The 20,784-nt window shown below is 45.0% G+C and overlaps 1 protein-coding gene across 1 annotated transcript; it reads left to right on the top strand.

The window, feature by feature from the left end:
- The first annotated feature begins 1,402 nt into the window (after positions 1-1,402).
- On the top strand, positions 1,403-20,512 carry STOX1 (storkhead box 1). The gene is given in 5 exon segments (XM_054288334.1): positions 1,403-1,583; positions 14,607-14,759; positions 16,216-17,803; positions 17,805-17,882; positions 20,449-20,512. Coding segments are annotated over 4 exon segments (1,863 nt in total). The 5' UTR covers positions 1,403-1,583; positions 14,607-14,626.
- The last annotated feature ends 272 nt before the right edge of the window (positions 20,513-20,784 follow it).

The following is a 20,784-nucleotide window of genomic DNA, read 5'->3' as shown; positions in this document are numbered from 1 at the left end:
CCATGGCATCCAGTAATATGCTTGGAAAGAATGTGCACTCAGCATTTCCAGCCTGGTGATTTGAGCATGTAGTGATGGGCAGTACAATGCATAATACTGTTATTATTATATTATATATATATTATAATAGAGTCACACTATATCAACTCTGCTTTTGTCCATGGATTTCATGGACAAAATATATAATATAATAATATAATATAATATATATAATATAATATAATATAATATAATATAATATAATATAATATACTATAATCAATGTGACTTTTGGGTAGTAGTGGCTCGATATGTAGTATTGCTAAGAGGTGGCTGTGCAGATGATGTTTTGAGCAGTGAATTAATTTTGTTACCTACTTCACCCTTTAAAGAAAAGGAAGATTAATCCACTTAAGGTCTTATTTTCAATGCAGACAGTTGAAAAAAAGATTATTCTAATGCAACATGGAATTTAAGAACCTATAAAAATTCCTTAATAGCACAGTGAGTTGGACACCAGATCCCTCTGTGAAGGCAAGCTGTGCCCTTACCCTGTCTGGCAGGGATTTTGCAGGGTGAAGGAGAGGGTGCAGAGCTCTGCAGAACAGGAACAACCCGTGCCAGTGCTGTCACCAGCAGGCTGGGCAGGGCTGGAGCTTGGCCTGGGCTCTGCCGGCCCTTCCCCAGTGTAATCTGAGACAGGGCAGGAGATCTCCCCGCTCCTGGGGGAGAAGGGGAGGGAGCCTTTTGTCTCTGTGAAATCTCAGTGCAAAACAGAGGCAGGTTCCTCGAGCCCAGAGTGGGGCTTTCTGCGGGAAGAGAGCCCTGCCCTGGAGCTGGGAGCAGCGGGGACAGGGGGAGAGCTGGGCCAAGGCTTGGCTGCAGGGCAGAGGCACAGAGCCAGCGCTGGAGCCCCCCGGTGCCACCGACTTCACTGGATTTCACTCTTCTTCACTCTTCTGTCTGCATTCTGCGTGTGGGACCCCGATGGTGACATCTTCTCCTGTGGAGCTGCCACCAGAGGCCTCACCAGCTGGAGCACCAAACCACTCTGAGGGCAGGTTAACTTCTCCTCTGGCATTTTGTCACTTGGAAATCCTGACAGGCAAAAGCCCTGTGGCCAGGCTGCTGGGAAAGTGGTGAGCAAGCAGAGCATCAGCAGGACAGCTTTGTGCAAAGGGACAGCTTTCTGCAGAGGCACAGCTTTCTGCAAGGACACAGCTTTCTGAGAAGGCACAGCCTCCCCATCAGTCACACACTTGGGCAAACTGGGTTTGTGATGGCCTGGTGACTGCTGAGTGCACTGCAAGGGACACTGGGCCCTCGGCATTCAGGAGAAATGTGGTAGAAGCAGGTGTGCCAGGGTTCTGGTGTTTTGTTTCCTGGAAGAAGTGGCTGATTTAACGTGTCTGGAGCCCCAGAGTGAGATGAACTGCAAGGTGCATTCAGAAACAGTGGAAGACTGAATTAGGTTCATTCTTTGTGGATGTTTTAAGCAAAGCATTGGAAAGAACGCTGGGGCTGGATGGGATGGATTGAGTCAGCACAGAGATTCCTGAGACAGAGCTCCACAACGTGCTGCTGCTGCTGGAGAAGGTGAAAAGGTAAAGGGGGAGGGTGCAGGGCACAAAGGGAGGGGTGACAGCTGCCCACTGGGGCAGGCACTGCTACTCTGAAATCAGCAGCTGCTTTTAGTCTTACATCCTCTGGAAATGCTCACACACACACACACACACACCAAAAAAACCCCAAAAACAGCCCTACAAAATGATCCTTATGATCCTTTAAACCTTTTCTAAAAGTTTATAAAAGTGGTCATGATGAAATAGCTAAGAGGAAATCAAGCTCAGATGCATTCAAGTTGCTACCCTAAATATCTAAGTATTCACATTAGTATTTACTACATCATGCTGGTGAATGTTTATCCATAGTTTTCATTTGCTACCTGCAATTAGTACATGTGCAATTGACTGTTCTATTGACCTCTGCAATACAAAGAGACCAGGCTGCAATGAAGGGTTTGGTGTACACAGCAACTACAGCTGAGTGTTCTTAATGAAAGTTTGTCAAGAAAAGTCCTGTGAAATGTGATTGCAGAATACACCCACCAGCATCACAGTTGTGGGTCAGATTAAATTTCTGCTCCTGGTACTGACTGCTGCCTCACAGCCCGTCAGTTTCACTCGGGGCATTGGTTCTGGTCAGTAAATCCCTCCGCAGTTCGGTATGCAGGGGTCATTAACCCTGGAGTGTTTTACTCTCGGTCTGTCCTGCAGAATGCTGCTCTCTCTGACCGACCTCCAGCAGAGCAGACACCACCACAGCACCTCTGCAGTTCTCGCAGTTTTCAGAGTGCTGTGGGCATGGTCAGTGAGCACTGCTCTCTGTGGAAGGTGCCACAGGAGTTCTCACAATCAGCCTAGGGCAGGTGAGGGACACCCGAGCAGGGCAGCGCTGCTTTGTGCCGGCTCAGACATCAATGTTTGCATGGGAAGGGCTTTGTGCTTTAACTTTGCCAGGATAAAGGATAGGAAGCATTAACAACCCAACCAGGAATGCTGCAGTGGAGACATTCAGCTCTCCAGCTCAGCAGCAACTGCTGGGTGCTTGGTGAGGTGCAAACAAATCTCTTTTCACTTGGATTTCCAAGGGTTAGTAGGGATTTTCATAGCTGTTATGTTTATTTGTACTTTTCCCTGACTGCAGCTCTGCAATCCTCTCTGTCTAGGGAGGAATTATATCATAATTCATATCCATTCATATATCTTCATTCAATTCTATCTAGAAGTGCACTTCATTTCAAGCAGGACTGCATATTAGATCACAAAAGCTTTTTGCTGAAGCTAACTAGCAATTCTTCAAGAAAGAATTCAAAACTGCACTTTTTGTCAAAGCAAGAGAAATTGCCAACTTTTGGAAGACTGAGGAATTCTTAATGATACATTTAAAAACGTTTAACAGGAAAATATCTGATGTCTAGCCTGTGTTATCCTTGGCTAGCTCAACCTCATTATTATTTCTTAACACTGTTTAACTTCAATCACATCATTCTTTTTTTCCTGTTTCTGGTATTTACCCTTCTTTCCCAATAATTTGTATAGAACAGCCACTCCCAGTTGCAGCCCCATTTTCTGGCTATACAATTTCTCTCTTCCTCAGTCATTTCTCGAGCACTCTGCTAACTTCACTGAGCTGGTAACATCTGTTAATGCCAGCTGGAGTTCATTTCTCTAATCACAAATTCACCTGCTGCCCTCTTAACTCAATCCAGGTGAGGAGAGGAGTTACAAGGAGCCAGAGTGCTTTGTTGGTCTCCACCTAAAATGCAGTAACATCTATAGGTATGTTGGGAATGGTTCTCTCTTGTTCTAGTTAAGTTTTATATCACTGATGAAAAATTATGTTATTGCTGGTCTCCTGGGCATGATTTAGAGAACTTTACTCCATTGTTTTTACCTCCTCGTTCCCAGTAAGCTCTTTTCTGATGCTCAGGATGGCTAGCTGAATACAAATGTAAGGTCAGTAAATTAATTACATTATTTCCCCTATTGTCCTGCCTCTTGCTACAGTAACAGCCAAAGGGTTTCTTACAAGTTAGAATTCTCTCACTTGTCTCTGTGAATTTCACTTTTTCTGATAATTAATGTTGAAGTGATGTTTTCATGATTTTACTTAAATTTCTGGAAGCTTTACTGAAAAAAAAAATCTATTTGAATGTCTTTATTTAGGTAATTTTCTGATTTTAAATTATATATTCTATATATAATTTATCTTCTTTCAAAAGTCATCATAATGGCCATTTTTCTGCTCTGGATTACTTTTCTCACATTTCTTATATATATTTTGCTCTAGAAAAGCAAGTAGCAAGTTACACAACTAAAATGCAAAGGAGAATGTTTTATTGGGGTTTGGGTTTTTAAAAGAAACTGCCATATTTAAAAAATGAAGCTACTGGTATCAGATTTGCTGTCTGTATTTAACACAGAGATTTGACTGCATTTTTAATCTATCTGCTCTCATGTAACTATTTGCAATAATGAGAAATTCGAGCCACTTGGGTTTTTCACGTTTCCTGACCGAAGGCTGGGATGTTGGGAACCCAGCAGTGTGGTTCCTAGGAATCATTTCCTGCACGTGTAGCAAGAGCAGCATCTGCAAATTCCAGCAGCGTTTGTGAAATGGCACAAATACCTGGGTGTACCAGGTGCCAGAAACAGAAATCACTCAGCCTGCAACCTCTATTCTTGGTTGTGGTACGCGAAAAGAGTTGGGAACGAATTTCCAGACTCATGAGAACAATGAGCTTTTGAGGTTTTTCCTTTGAAATCCACCCCCAATTGTTTGCTGGGCAGCAAGGGGCGTTTGGCGCCGCAGTTGATGTTGCCCAGTCCCATTTCAGTGCAGAATTACCCAGACCCTGCTGTGTGCTGGGTTTAAAGCCCTGGGCACCCCGAATTCCTCCTCACTGCTTATATCAAGGAGCATTCCTGGCTGTTGTTTGTATCAGAAGGCGCTGTGGTCCCACAAATCGCTGCTCTTTATCCCAGCAGCTCAAATGAGCTTTGTTCTGGAGAAACACACCGGGGCACTGGAACCCTGACCCTGAGTCAGGTACACCCTGACTCATACTGGTCACCAGAACTTTAATCAAATAAAGGGAAACTTCAGTCCCAAAATCTTGTAACTAACACAAACTGCCCTGCTTTTTTCCCAGATAAAATCCAGCAATCTCTCTCTGATGGGGATCTCATGGGGTCAATGGTACACACAGAACTGGGTAGGAGCTTTTATATTGTGCTTGGGATGTGGAGGGGAAGGGAAAAATCACGGCAATTAGAATTTTCCTCAAAGGGTGAAGCTAATTTTAAAAACTCTTGATCTGATAACTGTAGGAATGCCGAGCATGTCCCGTGCTTAGCTGAGGTGTTCAGCCAATTGTTCACCAAACGAGGGGCGAACTGCTCCGTACCACCCTTCCTGTCCAGCCCGGGGGGATGCACGCAGGGAATTGGAGCGGGGGACTCCCAGCTGAGATTAGATACAATTACAAACACTCGATTTGAGCGCACTGACCTCCTGAGCCTTCGCAGAGGGAAACTGGGGTGACAGTCCAGGAGAATGTGTCTCAGTAGCTGCTTGCTTGCTGTCCTTGGTGGTCACCAGCTCCTGTCTGCCATCCCAGCCTGCCTGCAGCATTCTCCTTGTGCCTGAACCGCCCCACTCCTTTGTGGTTCCTGTCGAGTAGAAGAGAAAATACCAAAATGAAACATTTTTGCTTGGCCTATAGAGGCTGGATTTGCTGTCGGTTCAGCGTCTCTCTTGCAGAACTATAAATTATTCACAAGGAAAGTTAGGAAAGCCCTGTCCTTTCCAGCTAGGCTGGAGCTGGGATGGGCATGCAGACTGGGACTTGGTCACCTTTTCCAGTGAGGGCTCTGCTGCAGGCTGGAAATTTCTGTCTCTTGGGAAATATCCTGTTGGCGAGTGACATTGGAAGGATGCACTTTTCTGTGAAGTGTCAAGTTTTATACGTTTTTGCTGGAGGTATTGAATGAACTGGAATGAGATCAGACAAGGAATTGTTTTGTGCTCTTGTTTGTGCATTTGTAGAGTTATCTGATAGGTCTAACTCCTCACTGTTCCTTGTGTGACTCCCAGAGAACATGAGGAGAAGAGAAGCAGCTAAAAAATGGGCAGATAGTCCCTGAAGCTGCTTTGAAACTCAAACAGAATCCTTATGATAAGAGAGGCATGGAATTGAATCTCCTGAAAATGTTCAGCAACAGGTTAAGGAGTAGAGAGCAAATGTTCTGCAGAACTGTGGCCTGCAATAACTTTTCAAAGAGCTGGCACAGCTTTGGGGAAGTCTATTAGTGCCCAGGTGTGACTGATTTAGTGTGCTCAGCAGGCCCTGCCTGGCTGTGGAGCCCCTCATGCTCAGCTTCTCTGCACCAGCTTTTGGGAAGAGTTTTGAAGTGCCACTGGTACACCTGGGCCCCACCTACAGCTGGGTATGTGAGCATTTCCTGCTTATTAGCAATTCTCAGAGTTGTTTAAAATGAGAGGCAGATTCCTGTCCCCAAGCTACCTGGCAGCCTTTTAGGACAGATTTGTTTTCTATTGAGTAATTTAAATTTGTGCACAGCAGTGAATGTCAGCGTCAGCTCGGTTCTGCTGCACATGTACTGAAGCCACAATGAAACTGTGGCCCTGTGAGCAGCTGGTTTCTGTCTGGCCTACAAAAGGTCACTGCAGTGGGTATGGTGTGTCAGGCGCTGCAGTTGCACACAGGAACACACAACTTTAGTGAGGATGGCAGCTCAGCAAGAGGCTGGGATGTGCCTCCTGGCATTCCTTTCTTTTGGAGCCCCTTTCTTCCAGAGTCTTTCATCCTGCCCCACAAACAGGGATTTGTTTGTAGGTTTGCAAGTCAAAGGAGAATAATTTTGTATTTCAATGGTGCTGTTTCTGTGAAATGTAACTCACAGCATGTGGTCATGCTTAGCTGGTTAGGATTATTTAGAATTCTGTGTCTTTTTATTTTTATCAGGCCTGAAAAGAGTGGGTGACTTAAAATGGTGCTTTATTTTGCACTGCTGTGGATAGGCTGCCAAACATGAAGAACAGTTCGAGTTTCTAAGAGTTTTGTTGTCAAACACTCCTTAAAAAGTTATTTTCAGTAAGGTATGTGATTCAGAACTTACATACTCACATATTCTGTTGTAACTGGGTTTTACCTGTTATCACAGCTGCTCCAGTGATAACTCTGCTGATATATTTTAAGGAGGAAAAAAGGAAGAAAACATTTGTGCTCTTTGAAGGAGCTTTTTATCTACCTTGCTATTGTTTGCTTTTGATCTAATTCTCTTTGTGTGATGATTGTGTAAAACTTCCACTATTTCATAATGTTTAGTACCTGATTTTAGGGGGCATTTAGCCCTTACCACTGACATCAGATAATACCCTTGCATGTTTAGTGCATTTCCATATAAAATTCTTACCAATGTGTTAATCCTGTATTACAAAAGCCCTTTCTCAGTAGAACATGCATTGCACTGGCCTTAAATGCTGTACTCTACTACTGATTGAACTCACAGCAGCAAGGTACCAGGGCCTGTGATGTTCTTCAGAATCCTGATGCATTCACCAGATCTGCTCAGATTGAATCACTTGAAAGGTGCAATCTGTAAAATCCCTTGTGCATGCAATTTTTTTCACACTACCCCAGCATTACTTTCTAATCATACTGTTTAGCAAGTACCACTGAACAGAAGTGTATAATTTTTTATAATAAGCTCCATTCAATTTAATTTACTCTGATTTTTTTTTTTTTAATAATCTCTAAGCAGATTAGTTGGAATGAACTTGGTATGTATTGTGTATTTCTTGGTGCTAAAGACTTTCAGCAGCAAAAGCTATTGCTTCTGTCTTTTGGGTGAGAAAATAATTCAAGAAAATAGGCTGAGCAGTGCTATATCCTCAGTCTTTTGAATTCTTGCACCTTGAATCATGAAAGGCGGATCTTAACTGCCTTAATGCTCTTTTAGAATCAGGGTAATTTAACAGGCCTACTTTTTTCTGTCTCAGACAAGACAACAGTTTGTGTTAATATCATGAAGTTAATGAAATAAATTGCATTAGTTTGTAGTGCTTCTGCTGTGGTTTTTGATATGGTTTCAGGATCAGAGACTTCATTTCAAGGCTGCTTTTGGCCTTTTCTCTACTGCCATCTTGCTTTAGCACACATCCTGTGCAGAGCCCCAGCACTAACAGTGAGCCCGTGTTGGGGTCCCCAGCTACACCTGGAGTTCAGCTATGCAGCAAAAGTGAATAACACAGGAGCTATTTGTTTGAGAGCTGAAGAGAAAACCAGCAGTTGTGTCACACGGATGCTGCTTGGATGGCCTCAGTACCAGCGTGAGCACAGTGTGACCTTGTTTCTCTAACTCAGTGTCACCCCAGAAAGCCTGGCAGCTCCTGGAGGGCAGCAGTGCCCCTGTGCTGGGTGCCACAGGGCAGGGTGGGCTCAGGGGGGCTGTGGGAGGCACAGGCACAGCCCAGCTGCGCCAGGGATGCTGCACTCGCTCATTCCTGTCCCCCCTCCTGCCCAACGGGGTCAGACAGGGCCGCTCTGGGCTTTGCTCAGCCACAGCCTGGGGGCTGCACAGGCTCCCTGGGCACGCTGCCCCACAGCCACGCTCTCCTCAAAGAGAAAAGGCTTTGGGGATGGCAAACCTGATCCTCTGCTGCTCCAGCACGTGCCTGGTGTGTTTCACTGTCCCACCACGCTCTGCTGCTGCAGGCCCCTCCAAAGCTCTTTCTCCTCCAGATTCTACAAGAGCCATTCCCTCTGCTGTGCCTCCAGGCCTGCCCATCTTAGTGTCCCTCTGCTGAATTTGTCAATTCCTTAGCTGCTTCATAGATTCTGTAATTTATTTTTGCCCCTGAAATTGTTCTGCATTTTCAGCATCCCACAGACACATGCACATCTCTATAATTTCCTTTGGAGGCTTCACCTTGGTCTGTGGGATTCAACAAGCCAGTATCTTCATTGTAAGTGTTCTGCCAAAGTGGCTTTTGAAAAAGCATTTACTATTTACTGAGTCCTCTGTAATACAGAGGAGTTGCTTGGTTGCACTGTTGGTCTTCTGTGACATCCTTTTGGCTGAAATTTGGATTAACTGAAACATGGAAAGGGTGTTTTATAGCACTAAAGCCATGGAGACAGTATTGGGAACTGCAGACTAAAGTCCTTGAGTTCAGACTAGTGCTGTTTAATCTGCAGCATCCAAACAATTCCTCTGAGACTTCTTATGGCGGTAAAGATGCTGCTTTTCATTTCTAAACAGGTTTGTTTTGTTTTTCCCTGTGAACCATGAATTGCAGTCTAATGAAAGGGTGCAGAAAGTCATTTTCTAGTAAAGGGAAGAGCCTTGAAGTTGGATTTCCATTTAGAGAGAGTGGAAGGAAAAGTGGCTGTGCACATCCATCAACTTCCCAGGCAGGTGTGAAGTTGCCCCTACAGCATTGAAGTCTTGTACTCAGCTGAAAGGAAAACCTCCCTGCCATAGGATTTGTCCCAAAACAAGATCTTGGGCCTGTTTAGTTTTGTGTTATTTTTTATCTTCTTGCAATGAATGTTTTGAATCAATCTGTCTTTTCCACCAAGCCTGACACTAAATGCTGAAACAGTTAAAGATGATCTTCCTTGCTATCAGCTGTGCTCTGTGTGCTCAATGCATACATGAATTGACTTAAAAGCCATCAGCATGCTACATTATATGAAAAATAATGATCTGCAGTGCTGTTGCTCATAGTGGAATTGTTCTGCCAGTTTTGCAGTGCATGCCCCAAAGGTGGCTGTGCTTATGCAGTTCTGCTTGTTGGTTTTTGTGCTAGCTGGGGTGAAATGCAGATTCCTGGACACCCTGGGCTGTGCTCATGCAGTTCTGCTTGTTGGCTTTTGTGCCAGCTGGGGTGAAATGCAGATCCCTGGACACCTTGGCTGTGCTCATGCAGTTCTGCTTGTTGGCTTTTGTGCCAGCTGGGGTGAAATGCAGATCCCTGGACACCCTGGGCTGTGCTCATGCAGTTCTGCTTGTTGGCTTTTGTGCCAGCTGGGGTGAAATGCAGATCCCTGGACACCTTGGCTGTGCTCATGCAGTTCTGCTTGTTGGCTTTTGTGCCAGCTGGGGTGAAATGCAGATCCCTGGACACCCTGGGCTGTGCTCATGCAGTTCTGCTTGTTGGCTTTTGTGCCAGCTGGGGTGAAATGCAGATCCCTGGACACCCTGGGCTGTGCTCTCTTGGCCAGTGCATTTGGAGCTGCATTCCTGCCTGTGTGCTCAGGCAGGGCCTGTGCAGTTTGAAACCTGCTCCCAGGATGCTCTCAGCATCCACCTGGACACATCAGTGGCCTTGCTAAGGGCTGAAGGGGTTAATCTCTTTGGAAGTCAGAGAGACATTCCACTGGCAAAAGCTGACCCCCTGTGCTCTGTGGTGGTGCTCACGGGGGTCCCAGGATGAGGGAAGAGACGAGGATCTGACTCCATGTTTCAGAAGGCTGATTTATTATTTTATGATATATATTATATTAAAACTATACTAAAAGAATAGAAGAAAGGATTTCACCAGAAGGCTGGCAAGCAAGAAGAATGATAACAAAAGCTTGTGACTGACAGAGTCCGAGCCAGCTGACTGTGATTGGCCATAAATTAGAAACAACCCCATGAGACCAATCACAGATGCACCTGTTGCATTCCACAGCAGCAGATAATCAATGTTTGCATTTTGTTCCTGAGGCCTCCCAGCTTCTCAGGAGGAAAAATCCTAAGGAAAGGATTTTTCATAAAATGTGTCAGTGCTGAGTTTAGGAAAACTGTACCACACTGAGTGTGTTGCTGTCTGCTGTGTGCCCTGTTCCTGTCTGGGCACTTGGGCAGAGGTTGCAGGACAGAGCTCTTCCTGTTCTTCCTGAATCTTGCTTTGCTCTCACCATATCTGCCTGTGGGGTTTTTTATTAGCTGGTGAAAGAAATTATGGCTGTGGGTTTCCATTGGCACTGACATTAGAGTAAGGATTTCATGATGGCTCTTGGGTAGGAACCTCAGAGAGCACTTAGAAGTCGTATTTCCAAAAATTCATAACACTTGCACTTGGGAATAGGCTCTCAGATGTTGTTGGGAAGGCAGAAAAAGTGGTTGGCTTTTGTTGGTTTTGTTTACTTCTTATTAAGTTGCATGGCATCATCCTTTGAAAGTTGCGAGAAATAAAAAGTCAATAAGGACTTAGTAAGCATAAGTTAATCACAGAAAGTTTGGGACTGTAAAAACCAGAAATTGTGACCAAATGGAGGGCACTCTGTCTAAATGTCCTGATTTGGGAGTGTCTGTCCTGGCTGGAATCAGTAGGTACAGAAATCTGACATTTTCATGTGTTTGTAGCTTCTTTGATGTCAGCTGAAGAAGTGCTGGTGGCCTTAAAGTGACACTTAATTGTTTCTCTGGGGGTTGTACAAAGTAATCAAAGAACAGATATTTGCTGCTGCTGAGAGCTTTTGTTTGTTTCAGTAATAGATCAGACACATTACAAGGTCTGACAGTTTCATTGAGCTATTTACTCTTTGCTTCACTGAAAGGATGTTTCTGAAAACAGCACCTAGTACAGAGTACTTGTGCCAAAACAGAGTTTCTCTGTTATATACTTAAAATTGAAAATGCTACTCTTAACTGCCTTTATAATCTACATAGAATTTTTATTCATTAATAAGAACACGTCTTGTAAACTCATCAATGTTCAAAAAGGGTTTTGCTAGAGTTCCCAACTTGCTATGATGTTCTTATTAACATTTTGTTCCTTAAAAATCTTTAACTGTAATATGTGATTTTTGCTGTAAAATGTGATTATGATGCACTCTAGTCTACAGAAGATTCTTTAACTATGACATGTGATTTTTGCTGTAAAATGTGATTATGATGCACTGTAGTCTATGGAAAATTTTTTAACTATGACGTGATTTTTGCTGTAAAATGTGATTATGATCCACTGTGGTCTATGGAAAATTCTTTAACTCTGATATGTGATTTTTGCTGTAAAATGTGATTATGATGCACTCTAGTCTACAGAAAAGCAGAAGCCTTGCAGTTGGCAGCAGTACTGCTCTTGCTTATGATCTTCTGCAAAACTGAATTACATCAAACAAGCCAAGGCTCTCATGCAGAGGATCTGTGGCATCTTTTGTATAATCCATTCCATGATAGGTTCTCCCAACTACAGAAATACCAATCTTCTATTTCCACATGCTGTGTCTTCTCTGCCCATCAGATGTTTTGGGTTTTTTTCTGGAATGGATTTACTCCTAGCCCTTTATTGCTCTGCAAACAGCTTACCTGAACTCCTAAGAAGTAAATTGAGTGCTGTTGTAACAAATGCCTCTCTGTTCAATTCCCCAGAATCAGCCTGGGTTTCACCCAGATCAACTTGTCTTGTGTGTAATTTTTCTGAATAGCCTGAAGATGCACAAACTCTGCAGCTGTTAACCCACTCAGTGAAAAATGATAATGCTCACATTGCAGAGATGGAACAAAAATCACTTTGTGCTAGTCAAGAATACCCAGAGGCTTTTCTGTGTGCTGAGTTCTGTTACCCAATGCTCACATTACAGATGATTTCCCACTCTGTGACCAGTAAGTGCTCCAAAAAGGGCATTCTTGGGTTTTAGGTGTCCAGGTAATGAGCAGAGCTTGAGCAGACCTGTAAAGCAAGCTGAAGGGTAAGAACAGCAGAGCCCTGGGCAGCTGCTTTAGTTCACGTGGCTCTGCAAAAGCTGCAGAGATGGAGGGTGGGAGGTTCAGGGGTTGCTGTATTCACACCAGCAGGGGAGAATTTGGGTTTTTGACTGCTGTGCCCTCACAGAGGTGTGACCAAGGCCCTCCTGAGACTATGAAGGCAGCAGGAAGGTGATTGTCATCACATTTATGTAGAGTAAGTGGGCAGGGCATTCTGCAGGGGACTTTGAGCTGTAAAAGGACAGACTCTAAGGAGCTTTAATGAGAATGGTGTTCTGGTGATTTTGCATCAGGCCTATGAGGCACAGCTTGCACAAACTGATAAATCTTCTCCATGTGCAAATCTAAGGGATGCAGCTTTTTAGTATTTCCAATGAACTTGGGAGACTGTTTGAAGCACAACAGCAGTTATTTAGCTATGCAAAGTAAATCTACAAAGTTTTTCATAAGAACTTGATAGATACTTGTAGGGGTGCTGCCTGGGCCTTATCAATATCACCAGTGATCTGAATCTTGCTTTCACAATTTCAGATTGTATTTCAAAGTCAGGAGAGAATGATATCTAATATTTATGTTGTTAGCACATGTGCACTATTGACTCTGCAACATTTTACACTTGTGTTCAAACATGGTTTTAGATTTTTTAAAATTCCTTCAGTATCAAGCTAGCTTTTGTTTAATGCTTTGAATATTATTCTGAAATAGCCTTCCCTGAGTGGAGGCACGGGATTTGATGCTGCAGAACAGATACAGACAACAACAGCAAAATAATAATATAAAGATAATGAACAAATTTTAATTACACTTGGTATTTTACTCCTTAGCAGCCTGGTGCTCTGCAGGAGCAAATGGTCAACTTGGCAGCACACAGTGTGCCCACAGCAAACTATTCACAGGAGTCATTCCTGAATGCTCATGGCCTTTTCCATAGAAAAAAAAAAGCTTGCAATGGTTTCTGCACCTGCAAGGAGTTTCCTAGCAACACCACCGAGCAAACTGTGTGCCAGGATTTTCTTTTCAGAGCTCTTTTTGTTGAATATAGCAGCAGTTGTAAAACAAAGGTCAAGAGCAACTTCAGCTCTTCAAAGCAATGTTGTGCATTACATTTACTCAGAGGAGAGTTTGTGTTGCAGTTCTCTGCCTGGAGGATAAATATTGGGTTACAGTGTCATCCAATAGACAAGGGTGGTTCAGTTAAACGTGAACACAGCTTAATCTAAAATGTCACTTTTTACTTGGGGAGATTGCTGTTAGTGTTTAACAGAGGGTTATCCTGTGAAGGAGGCAGAGTCCCTGCTGCCTGCCTGCCTGCCTGGCAGAGGGCACAGCCAGGGAGCAGGGCAGCACAGAGCATCACCTGGGCAGGAACAGAGCATTAGTCTGACTGCAAAAAGAAGAAAGGGGGGGTTTGATTTTTGTTTTGTCTGAGGAGGTGTCTGCAGTCACTGTCTCACTGTGTGCACGGACCTCAGGTGAGTCCCTGCAGGGCAATCCTTATTTCAGCTGCAGCACACACAGGTACCGGGTCAGGAGTGCTTGCTGGGCTTGTCCTCTGCCAGCCTGGGGAGAGCTCAGAGTGTATCTGGGATTTTTTATGGATGGGGAGTTCAGGTGAGGGACTGAGACCCTTTCCAGCCCTCTGGGCTGGGGTTGCAGAGGTACTGGGGAAGATGGGCCACACTCTGGGCCCCTCCAAACTTCTGCTTTTGTCATGCAGAATAAGAACAATGTTTTTGTCTCTGACCAGGACAGATACTGAGGTAGCCTAAAAAATGCATGCAGTTGTAATAAGAGTTTTTGCTCTCTACCCAGTTTACTAAATAATCTCTAGTTCTAGAACCCAGTCTAAAAGTGGCATTTTACCATTTGTATTCAATTTTATGTGCAAGACAAGGCACAAAGCCTATTACTTGTATTTTTTTCCTTGAGCTCTGACTTGGTGAAAGCATTTTGTACTTAGATCATTGGATGTTGACCTTTTCCCCATTAGCTACTTGGAGAAGTACAGGTTCTGCATGGTTTAACGTGTAAGCAGTCTTCTAAAAAATCAGCAGTCATCAGAATTAATTCTCTCTCTCAGCTCCCTGTTTATGAACCCAAATTATGGCTTTGGCTGGAATTCTATACCAAACAAACTAACGTGCTTAAGGCAACCTTGTGTTTCCTTCATTACAAAGGCTCCTGACAAGTGCTAGCACCACCTCCTTCCTCTCAGAAATATTTCTGAGTAATTTGCTAAAGAAAATTAGCTGGGGACAAGGGAAAATTTCAGTGGAAGTCTTTCAGAGCTAATAGAAAAAGTGTGCACTATTCCAATCAAATAATTTTCTTTTCTTTTAGGTGATGTGAGCCCTGCTCTGATGAACACTCTCTCACAGCCAGGCTCTGTTCCTCTGGCACAAGGAATATGCTGGACCATATCAGACATGAATGCAGAGCATGTGGTGGTCACTCAGGAAACTCTAGTGGAGCAGTTAGTGAAAAATTATCCAGGTAACTTGTTTGTTTCTCCCTCCTTTAAAAAGTGGCTGTACCATCAAGCTTGAGTTTCTGATGTTGGACAAGGGATGAGGGAATGCTTACAGGCAAAGCTGGCAAGGTGAAGGAGGAGGGAACAGGGAACTGGTGGATAAATGAATGTGCAAACTTCTCATCAATCTGTGAGTGTCACTGCACTGACTTCAAATCCTTTCCACAGATGTAATGAATCTTTGAGAATCTGAGGGAACTGGCTGTAGTTAAGAGTGTGCCCTTTTAGGGGCTGGGGAAGCACAGATGTGGTATTTAGGTGCTAGACATGGAACAGCATAAAATAGACTCTTAGATCACAGAGACTCCTCCTTTAAGAGCCAGGAACACAGCTGACTTTGCCAAGGGACTGGGTAGGAGTCTACATCTGGTGTTAGCTATCAAAAACTATAACCAGCCTCAAATTCAGGTTTGTTGGTTGTATTCTAACTCTTTCCTTCCTGAAAGGAAATTACTTACACTAAGTGATCTTTAGTTCTTCACTTCTAGCCCAGTTAGTTGGAGCATGGTGCAAATAATGCAAAGGTTGTGCATTTGATTCCTATATGGACCAGTCACTTAAGAGCTGGGCTCGATGATCCTTGTGGTCCCTTCCAACTCAGAATATTCTGTGATTCTGAGGGGGTGGCAGCTACTTCGCTTAATATCTGAAAAATATTCCATTTCCCTTAGATCTGTAATATCAAAGTGTTATTGTGATGGAGACTTTGAACAGGCTCATTCTGGCCCTCTCAGGAGGCTGCTTTGTTTGATGCTGAGCTGCTTCTTTTGAGTCCTCTTAATGTTACAGCTCTGTGAATGTTACAGGCTGATCTGGTGGGCATTTTAACCAGTGGGAAAAATATTAATGCAACCCCACAAAGTGGCACAGAACCATGCCAGGAATGTGTTGCACTGTGATAACCACAAGGCAGAATTTGTAGGTCAGCCAGCAGTAGCATTCTCAAAGTTTCAAGGGTCTGGAGGTATTTTTGCTGTGTTTTCACCTTGCTGGAAGTTCTTAATTTGATGGGCAGGAGGTCAGCTGTGACCAGACTAAGGACTCTGAGACACCTGATGGAAAACTGCAGCTGAGCCCAGTCTCAGTGAGGTAATAAACTGACATCTGACCAAACTACAGAAACTTCAGAGAGTGATGAAAGCCATGTTAAATAACATGCCAGGAGGGAAATGCTTTGAACAAGAGGTTGTTTGCTTTGTACCTGGCAGAAAGTCTCTCTCATGAATATCGTGTTCTGACAGACACAAAGACAACATCCTTGCTCCCTCACAGTGCTGCTGCAGTGGCAACACAGCTAAATGCTTTACTATTTTATTTTCAGATTATTTTAGGGCTGTTGTATGAGAGAGATCTTTTGGCCAGCATCCATTTTATTTGAAAACTTGTTACTGATTTGAAGTATCTGTCTCTTTGTTCTAGGCATTGCAGTGCCCTCCCACAATGCATTATATAATATCCTTGGCACTCTAATTAAGGAAAGAAAAATCTATCACACAGGAGAAGGATATTTCATTGTGGCTCCCAACACTTACTTCATCCCAAATGATGCCACAGAAGACAACAGAAGGATCCTGCTGGAGGACAGCTGTTGCTGTTCATCCCCTTCCGTCACTGACCTGGTGAACATTAAGTCCTGCACAGACCTAGTGAAAGAAAGCATTCCTACAGTATCCTGTTACAGATCCTGCCATTGCTTCCCTGACCAAAATGAACTCTGTGAGCAAAGGCAAGGGCAGGTGAGTAGCCATGGATCTAATGCACAGGGACAGAGAGGCTGCAGTGAATTGAAGCCTTCAGCTCAAACTCAAGGCATCTCCACATCTGCTGAGAACCATTCCTGGGACACCATCAAATCCCTGACATCTGTGAAAGCAAAACTGAAAAGCAAAATGTTTGGCCTTGGCCTCTTCTGGAGAAGTGGTTCTAAGCAAGAAAAACACAAGAAGGAGTACTCCACTTTCTCAGGCCAGTTTCCTCCCCAGGAGTGGCCAGTCAGAGATGAAGATGACCTGGACAACATTCCACGTGATATTGAACATGAAATCATCAAGCGAATTAACCCCACTCTTACCGTGGATAATTTGATTAAACACACAATATTAATGCAGAAGTTTGAGGAGCAGAAAAAATGCAGCAGTGAAGAGAAAAAATACATCAGTGATGGTACCTTGGCTGAAGTGCCAACACTCAGGCAAAACCACCTCTCAAAGGATCGTATTCAAAGGGCACCAAGTAAAACAGCAAAACACACCAGGAAAAGCAGATCCAAGAGGGAAAAGCAGATGAGCAGGAAACCTTACAGACAGAAGGTAACACCCCAAAATGTGCAACTGGCAGAGAGCTTTTCCCTGCCCAACAAACCCCAGGAGCCGCCTGCTGCAGCAGTGCAATCCCAGGGGATCTACAAGAGGCAGATTAAGAATCCTTTCCAGGGTCTGCCATGGAGAGCTCGCAGCTTTCCTGCCAGGGGGCACCAGGGTGGTGCCAGCAGCCAGCTCCAGTGCCAGACTCGCAAGGGAGCAAGGGCTTCCCACAGGCCACAGCCCTCGGCCTCCTCAGGACCCTCTGGCTGTGAAACTGAAAGGCTGGGGGCAGAAAGTGAGGCTGGCAAAGCCAAGCAAAACAACCCACTCCGTGTTCATAGGTGTGACCTTCAGCTAAAGACAGACAGTGTCAGTGAAAGGGGTGGTTATGCACAAGGCAGTAATGTGCACATAGAGAACAGAAGGAGATACTTCCTGGACAGTAAGATTTGTGAAGAAAATGTCTATAAAAGAACAGTAAACAAGAAATCCCCTTGCTCCTACGCTGAAGATAGTGGTGTGTGCAAAGAGGATGCAAGATGTCCATCCCACCTGAAGGATGAGCATTGCAGATGCAAAGCAGACGCTGTATGTGAGCTCTTAGATCAAACAGCCAGTGACTTTCAAAATGTCCATCTTTCAAATTGCACGGCCAGTGTTAAGCTGGCCCCCAAAAACGGTGTGACATACAGAGCAAAGACTGATACAGAGTGAACTTCCATTTAACCACCCTGGACCAAGGGAGCTGGAAAGGGAAGGGTTCACTGCTAACTCCCATCTTCTGTACCAAAAGGGACACGATGGTGACACCTGTCCCTTGTCACACCTGGATGGCAATTCTGAGCACCTGCCCCCTGGCCATGCCTGGTCAGGCACGGGAGACTGGAGCACAGCTGTGTCCCTAAAAGCCCCTGAGGTTGGTACCTGCCCTGCCCAGCACGACACAACCATAAATAGATGTGATACGGGATATGAGGGGAGTGCTGGCAGTGCAGAGGGCTCCAAGGAGCACCCTAACCCCCAGTGCACAGAGGAGAGCTGGCTGTGCAGCCCCAGCAAGGAGGCAGGAACTGAACTCCCTGAGAGTGGGCAGGGCTCAGCTGGAGCAGGCTCCTGCCAGGCTGGCTCTGGCTGTGGCTCTCTGCAGAACCTCACCTGTGGGGTGGGAGAGGGAGCAGCACGCTGTGCTCTGGGCCCATGGATGAGAGAGAGACACCCTGCAGGACAAGCAGAGCAGCTTGTGAAGGGTGCATGTCCTGTGAGGCCAGAGCAGAAACACCCAGAGGGCACAGAAAACCACAGCACCACAGGGGACAGTGGCATTGACTCCCCAAGGTAAGCAAACACGGGGCACTAAATGCTTTATCTCCAAAGTGACCAGCAGGCTTGGGCAGAAATGCTGCAGTAATCACAAACTCCTTCCCCAACAACATTTGTAAAAAAAAATTACATTTGTAAAAAAAAATTCTATTTTTTTAGACTCGAGTGTTCTGATCCAGAAACACCCAAACTGCATAGCTCTGCTAACTCCTTTAACAGGAACATTCTCCCTGCATTGCTGCTGTTTGCATCTTGCATTTGTTTTCATGAGGCAAGAAAGCAGCACAAGTTCTGTCCTGCAGGTAGAGAGGACCTAGGACAGAAATGTGAACAGAAATGAGGTTTGATAAATTCAGTGTTAAACACAGTGTTGTTTGCAGGCTCAGCTCACACGGATCTCCCCATGTGACACTGGATGTTGTCACAGACTCCCCAGCTGGACATAAAGAACAGAGATCCAGCAGAAACTTAAAGCAGAAAACACCATTTGACTTGCTCACAATGTGTACATCACCTGGGCTTTCACAGTGTACATTTTGCCTGTAATTACTCCTGAAAATCCCTTAATGGAAAATAAATTGCTACGCAACAAACTTTTATACAGAGACCTCCAAAATTTAACTAAATTGGCAAGAATCTATTTTACAAGTCACATCCTTTTTTTTTTTTTCAACAGCAACACACATTCTTAATAGCTTAAATGAGTGACATTTAACTGTAATTAAACCATTGGAGTCTTCACTAGATTTGTACTGTCCCCTTGAGAAGGCACAAACCACAAACTCCAGTTTCTAGGGGAATGCTGCTAATTGTTCATCTTTCCCTTGGCTGTGCACCCTTCCAAGCACATTTCCTGTGCATTACTTGGACATGAAGACTTGAAATCTTCAGCAAAATTTATTTTTCAGAGGATCATTTTGACTGTGTGTACATATGCCCATCTGTGGCACTAAAAGCTAAGCCAACCCAGTTCATCTTTGGAATGTGGAGTCTGATTGGTAATAATTATATTGTTTTAGGTGGACTGAAAAGAAGATGAAGCTTCCTGCCAGATTCTAAAAGTACAAATAACAATGCAAAAAGAAGGACAAGTGAAAGGACAATTGCAACAAAATTCCTTCCTTCATCTAACTCTGGTTGTGAATATTTGATTATTTTTTAACGAGGTTGGAAAACTTTCCCCTTGTAACAAGGTAACCATGGAGCTGGTCACATCAGTGAGGCAGTCTCTAAATCAAAGCTGTTTGTTAAAACTTTTGATAGTGTTTGGAGAGGTCACGTGTGTTTTGTTTGCCCTCATCTTTAATTATTTTTTCGTGTGTCCTCGTGCTAATAAAAGTGAGAACTGGCATTCTTCATTCATACCACAGCACTGACCTGCAGGGGGTTTGTTTCTGCAATAGGAACTGCTGTTGGCTGTTTCACACTGTAACTCTGCAAAGTGTGAAATCAGCACGTGCTTCACTTTCCCTGCTCAAAAACAGAACAAATGAACTGGACACGCACCTGCTGCTACAAAATTTCCTTCACTGCCAAGGTTCTCTGCCCGTGTCCTGCAGCACCCTCAGCTATCCATCCTCAGTGTGTGTTTGTGTCTGTCAGGCATGGTTTAGGCTCTGTAAATGAAGCTTTGGCAGGAGCAGCAGCTGAGGCCGGTGCCACTGCTGCGGGTTTGGGCTCTGTAAATGAAGCGTTGGCAGAGCCAGCAGCTGAGGCCGGTGCCACTGCTGTGGGTTTGGGCTCTGTAAATGAAGCGTTGGCAGAGCCAGCAGCTGAGGCCGGTGCCACTGCGGCGGGCCAGGCCCTGCTCTGCTCCTGCCCTCCCATTCCCTCAGGAATCCACATCCCGGCAGCCGCCAGGATTGCTTCACGCATTTTCCTTCACACATTTTACTTCCCAAGGCTAACTTGGACTTCTTCCTCTCGATTTATCTACGAGCGGGTTGTGCAGGGCTCATGCTGCGCATCACCACAGGCTTGTGGATTTTAAATCTCAGTCATTTGGTCACACTGCCCTTTCCTGCTTCAGACTTTTCACTGCTACTGAACGCCTCTCTGCGGTAGTTTCGGAGGCTGAAGCCGTCGGTTTGTAAAGCTGCCGGAGATTTGCTCTGGGGACGGCAGGGCCTGGCGGGGCCGGCGGGACGAGCCGAGCCCTCATGGCGGCCCCGTCATGGCGGCCCCGTCATGGCGGCCGCCCGCTCCCAGCGTGCAGCGCGCGCAGGGTGCGCCGGGACTTGCAGTCCTCGCGTTGTCTCCCGGGGCACGCCGGGAGTTGTGGTCCCGCGCCGACGGCCGCAGGCGATTGGCTGCCGGACGGCGCGGCCCCGCCCCCGCGCTGCCGGATCCGCCGTCCATTGGCTGG

This window comes from Melozone crissalis, unplaced genomic scaffold, assembly GCF_028551555.1.
Source record: "Melozone crissalis strain CALT ecotype California unplaced genomic scaffold, PUWL_Pcris_2 ptg000062l_1, whole genome shotgun sequence".
Classification (NCBI taxonomy): domain Eukaryota; kingdom Metazoa; phylum Chordata; class Aves; order Passeriformes; family Passerellidae; genus Melozone; species Melozone crissalis.
This window is presented reverse-complemented; position numbering and strand designations above follow the sequence as displayed.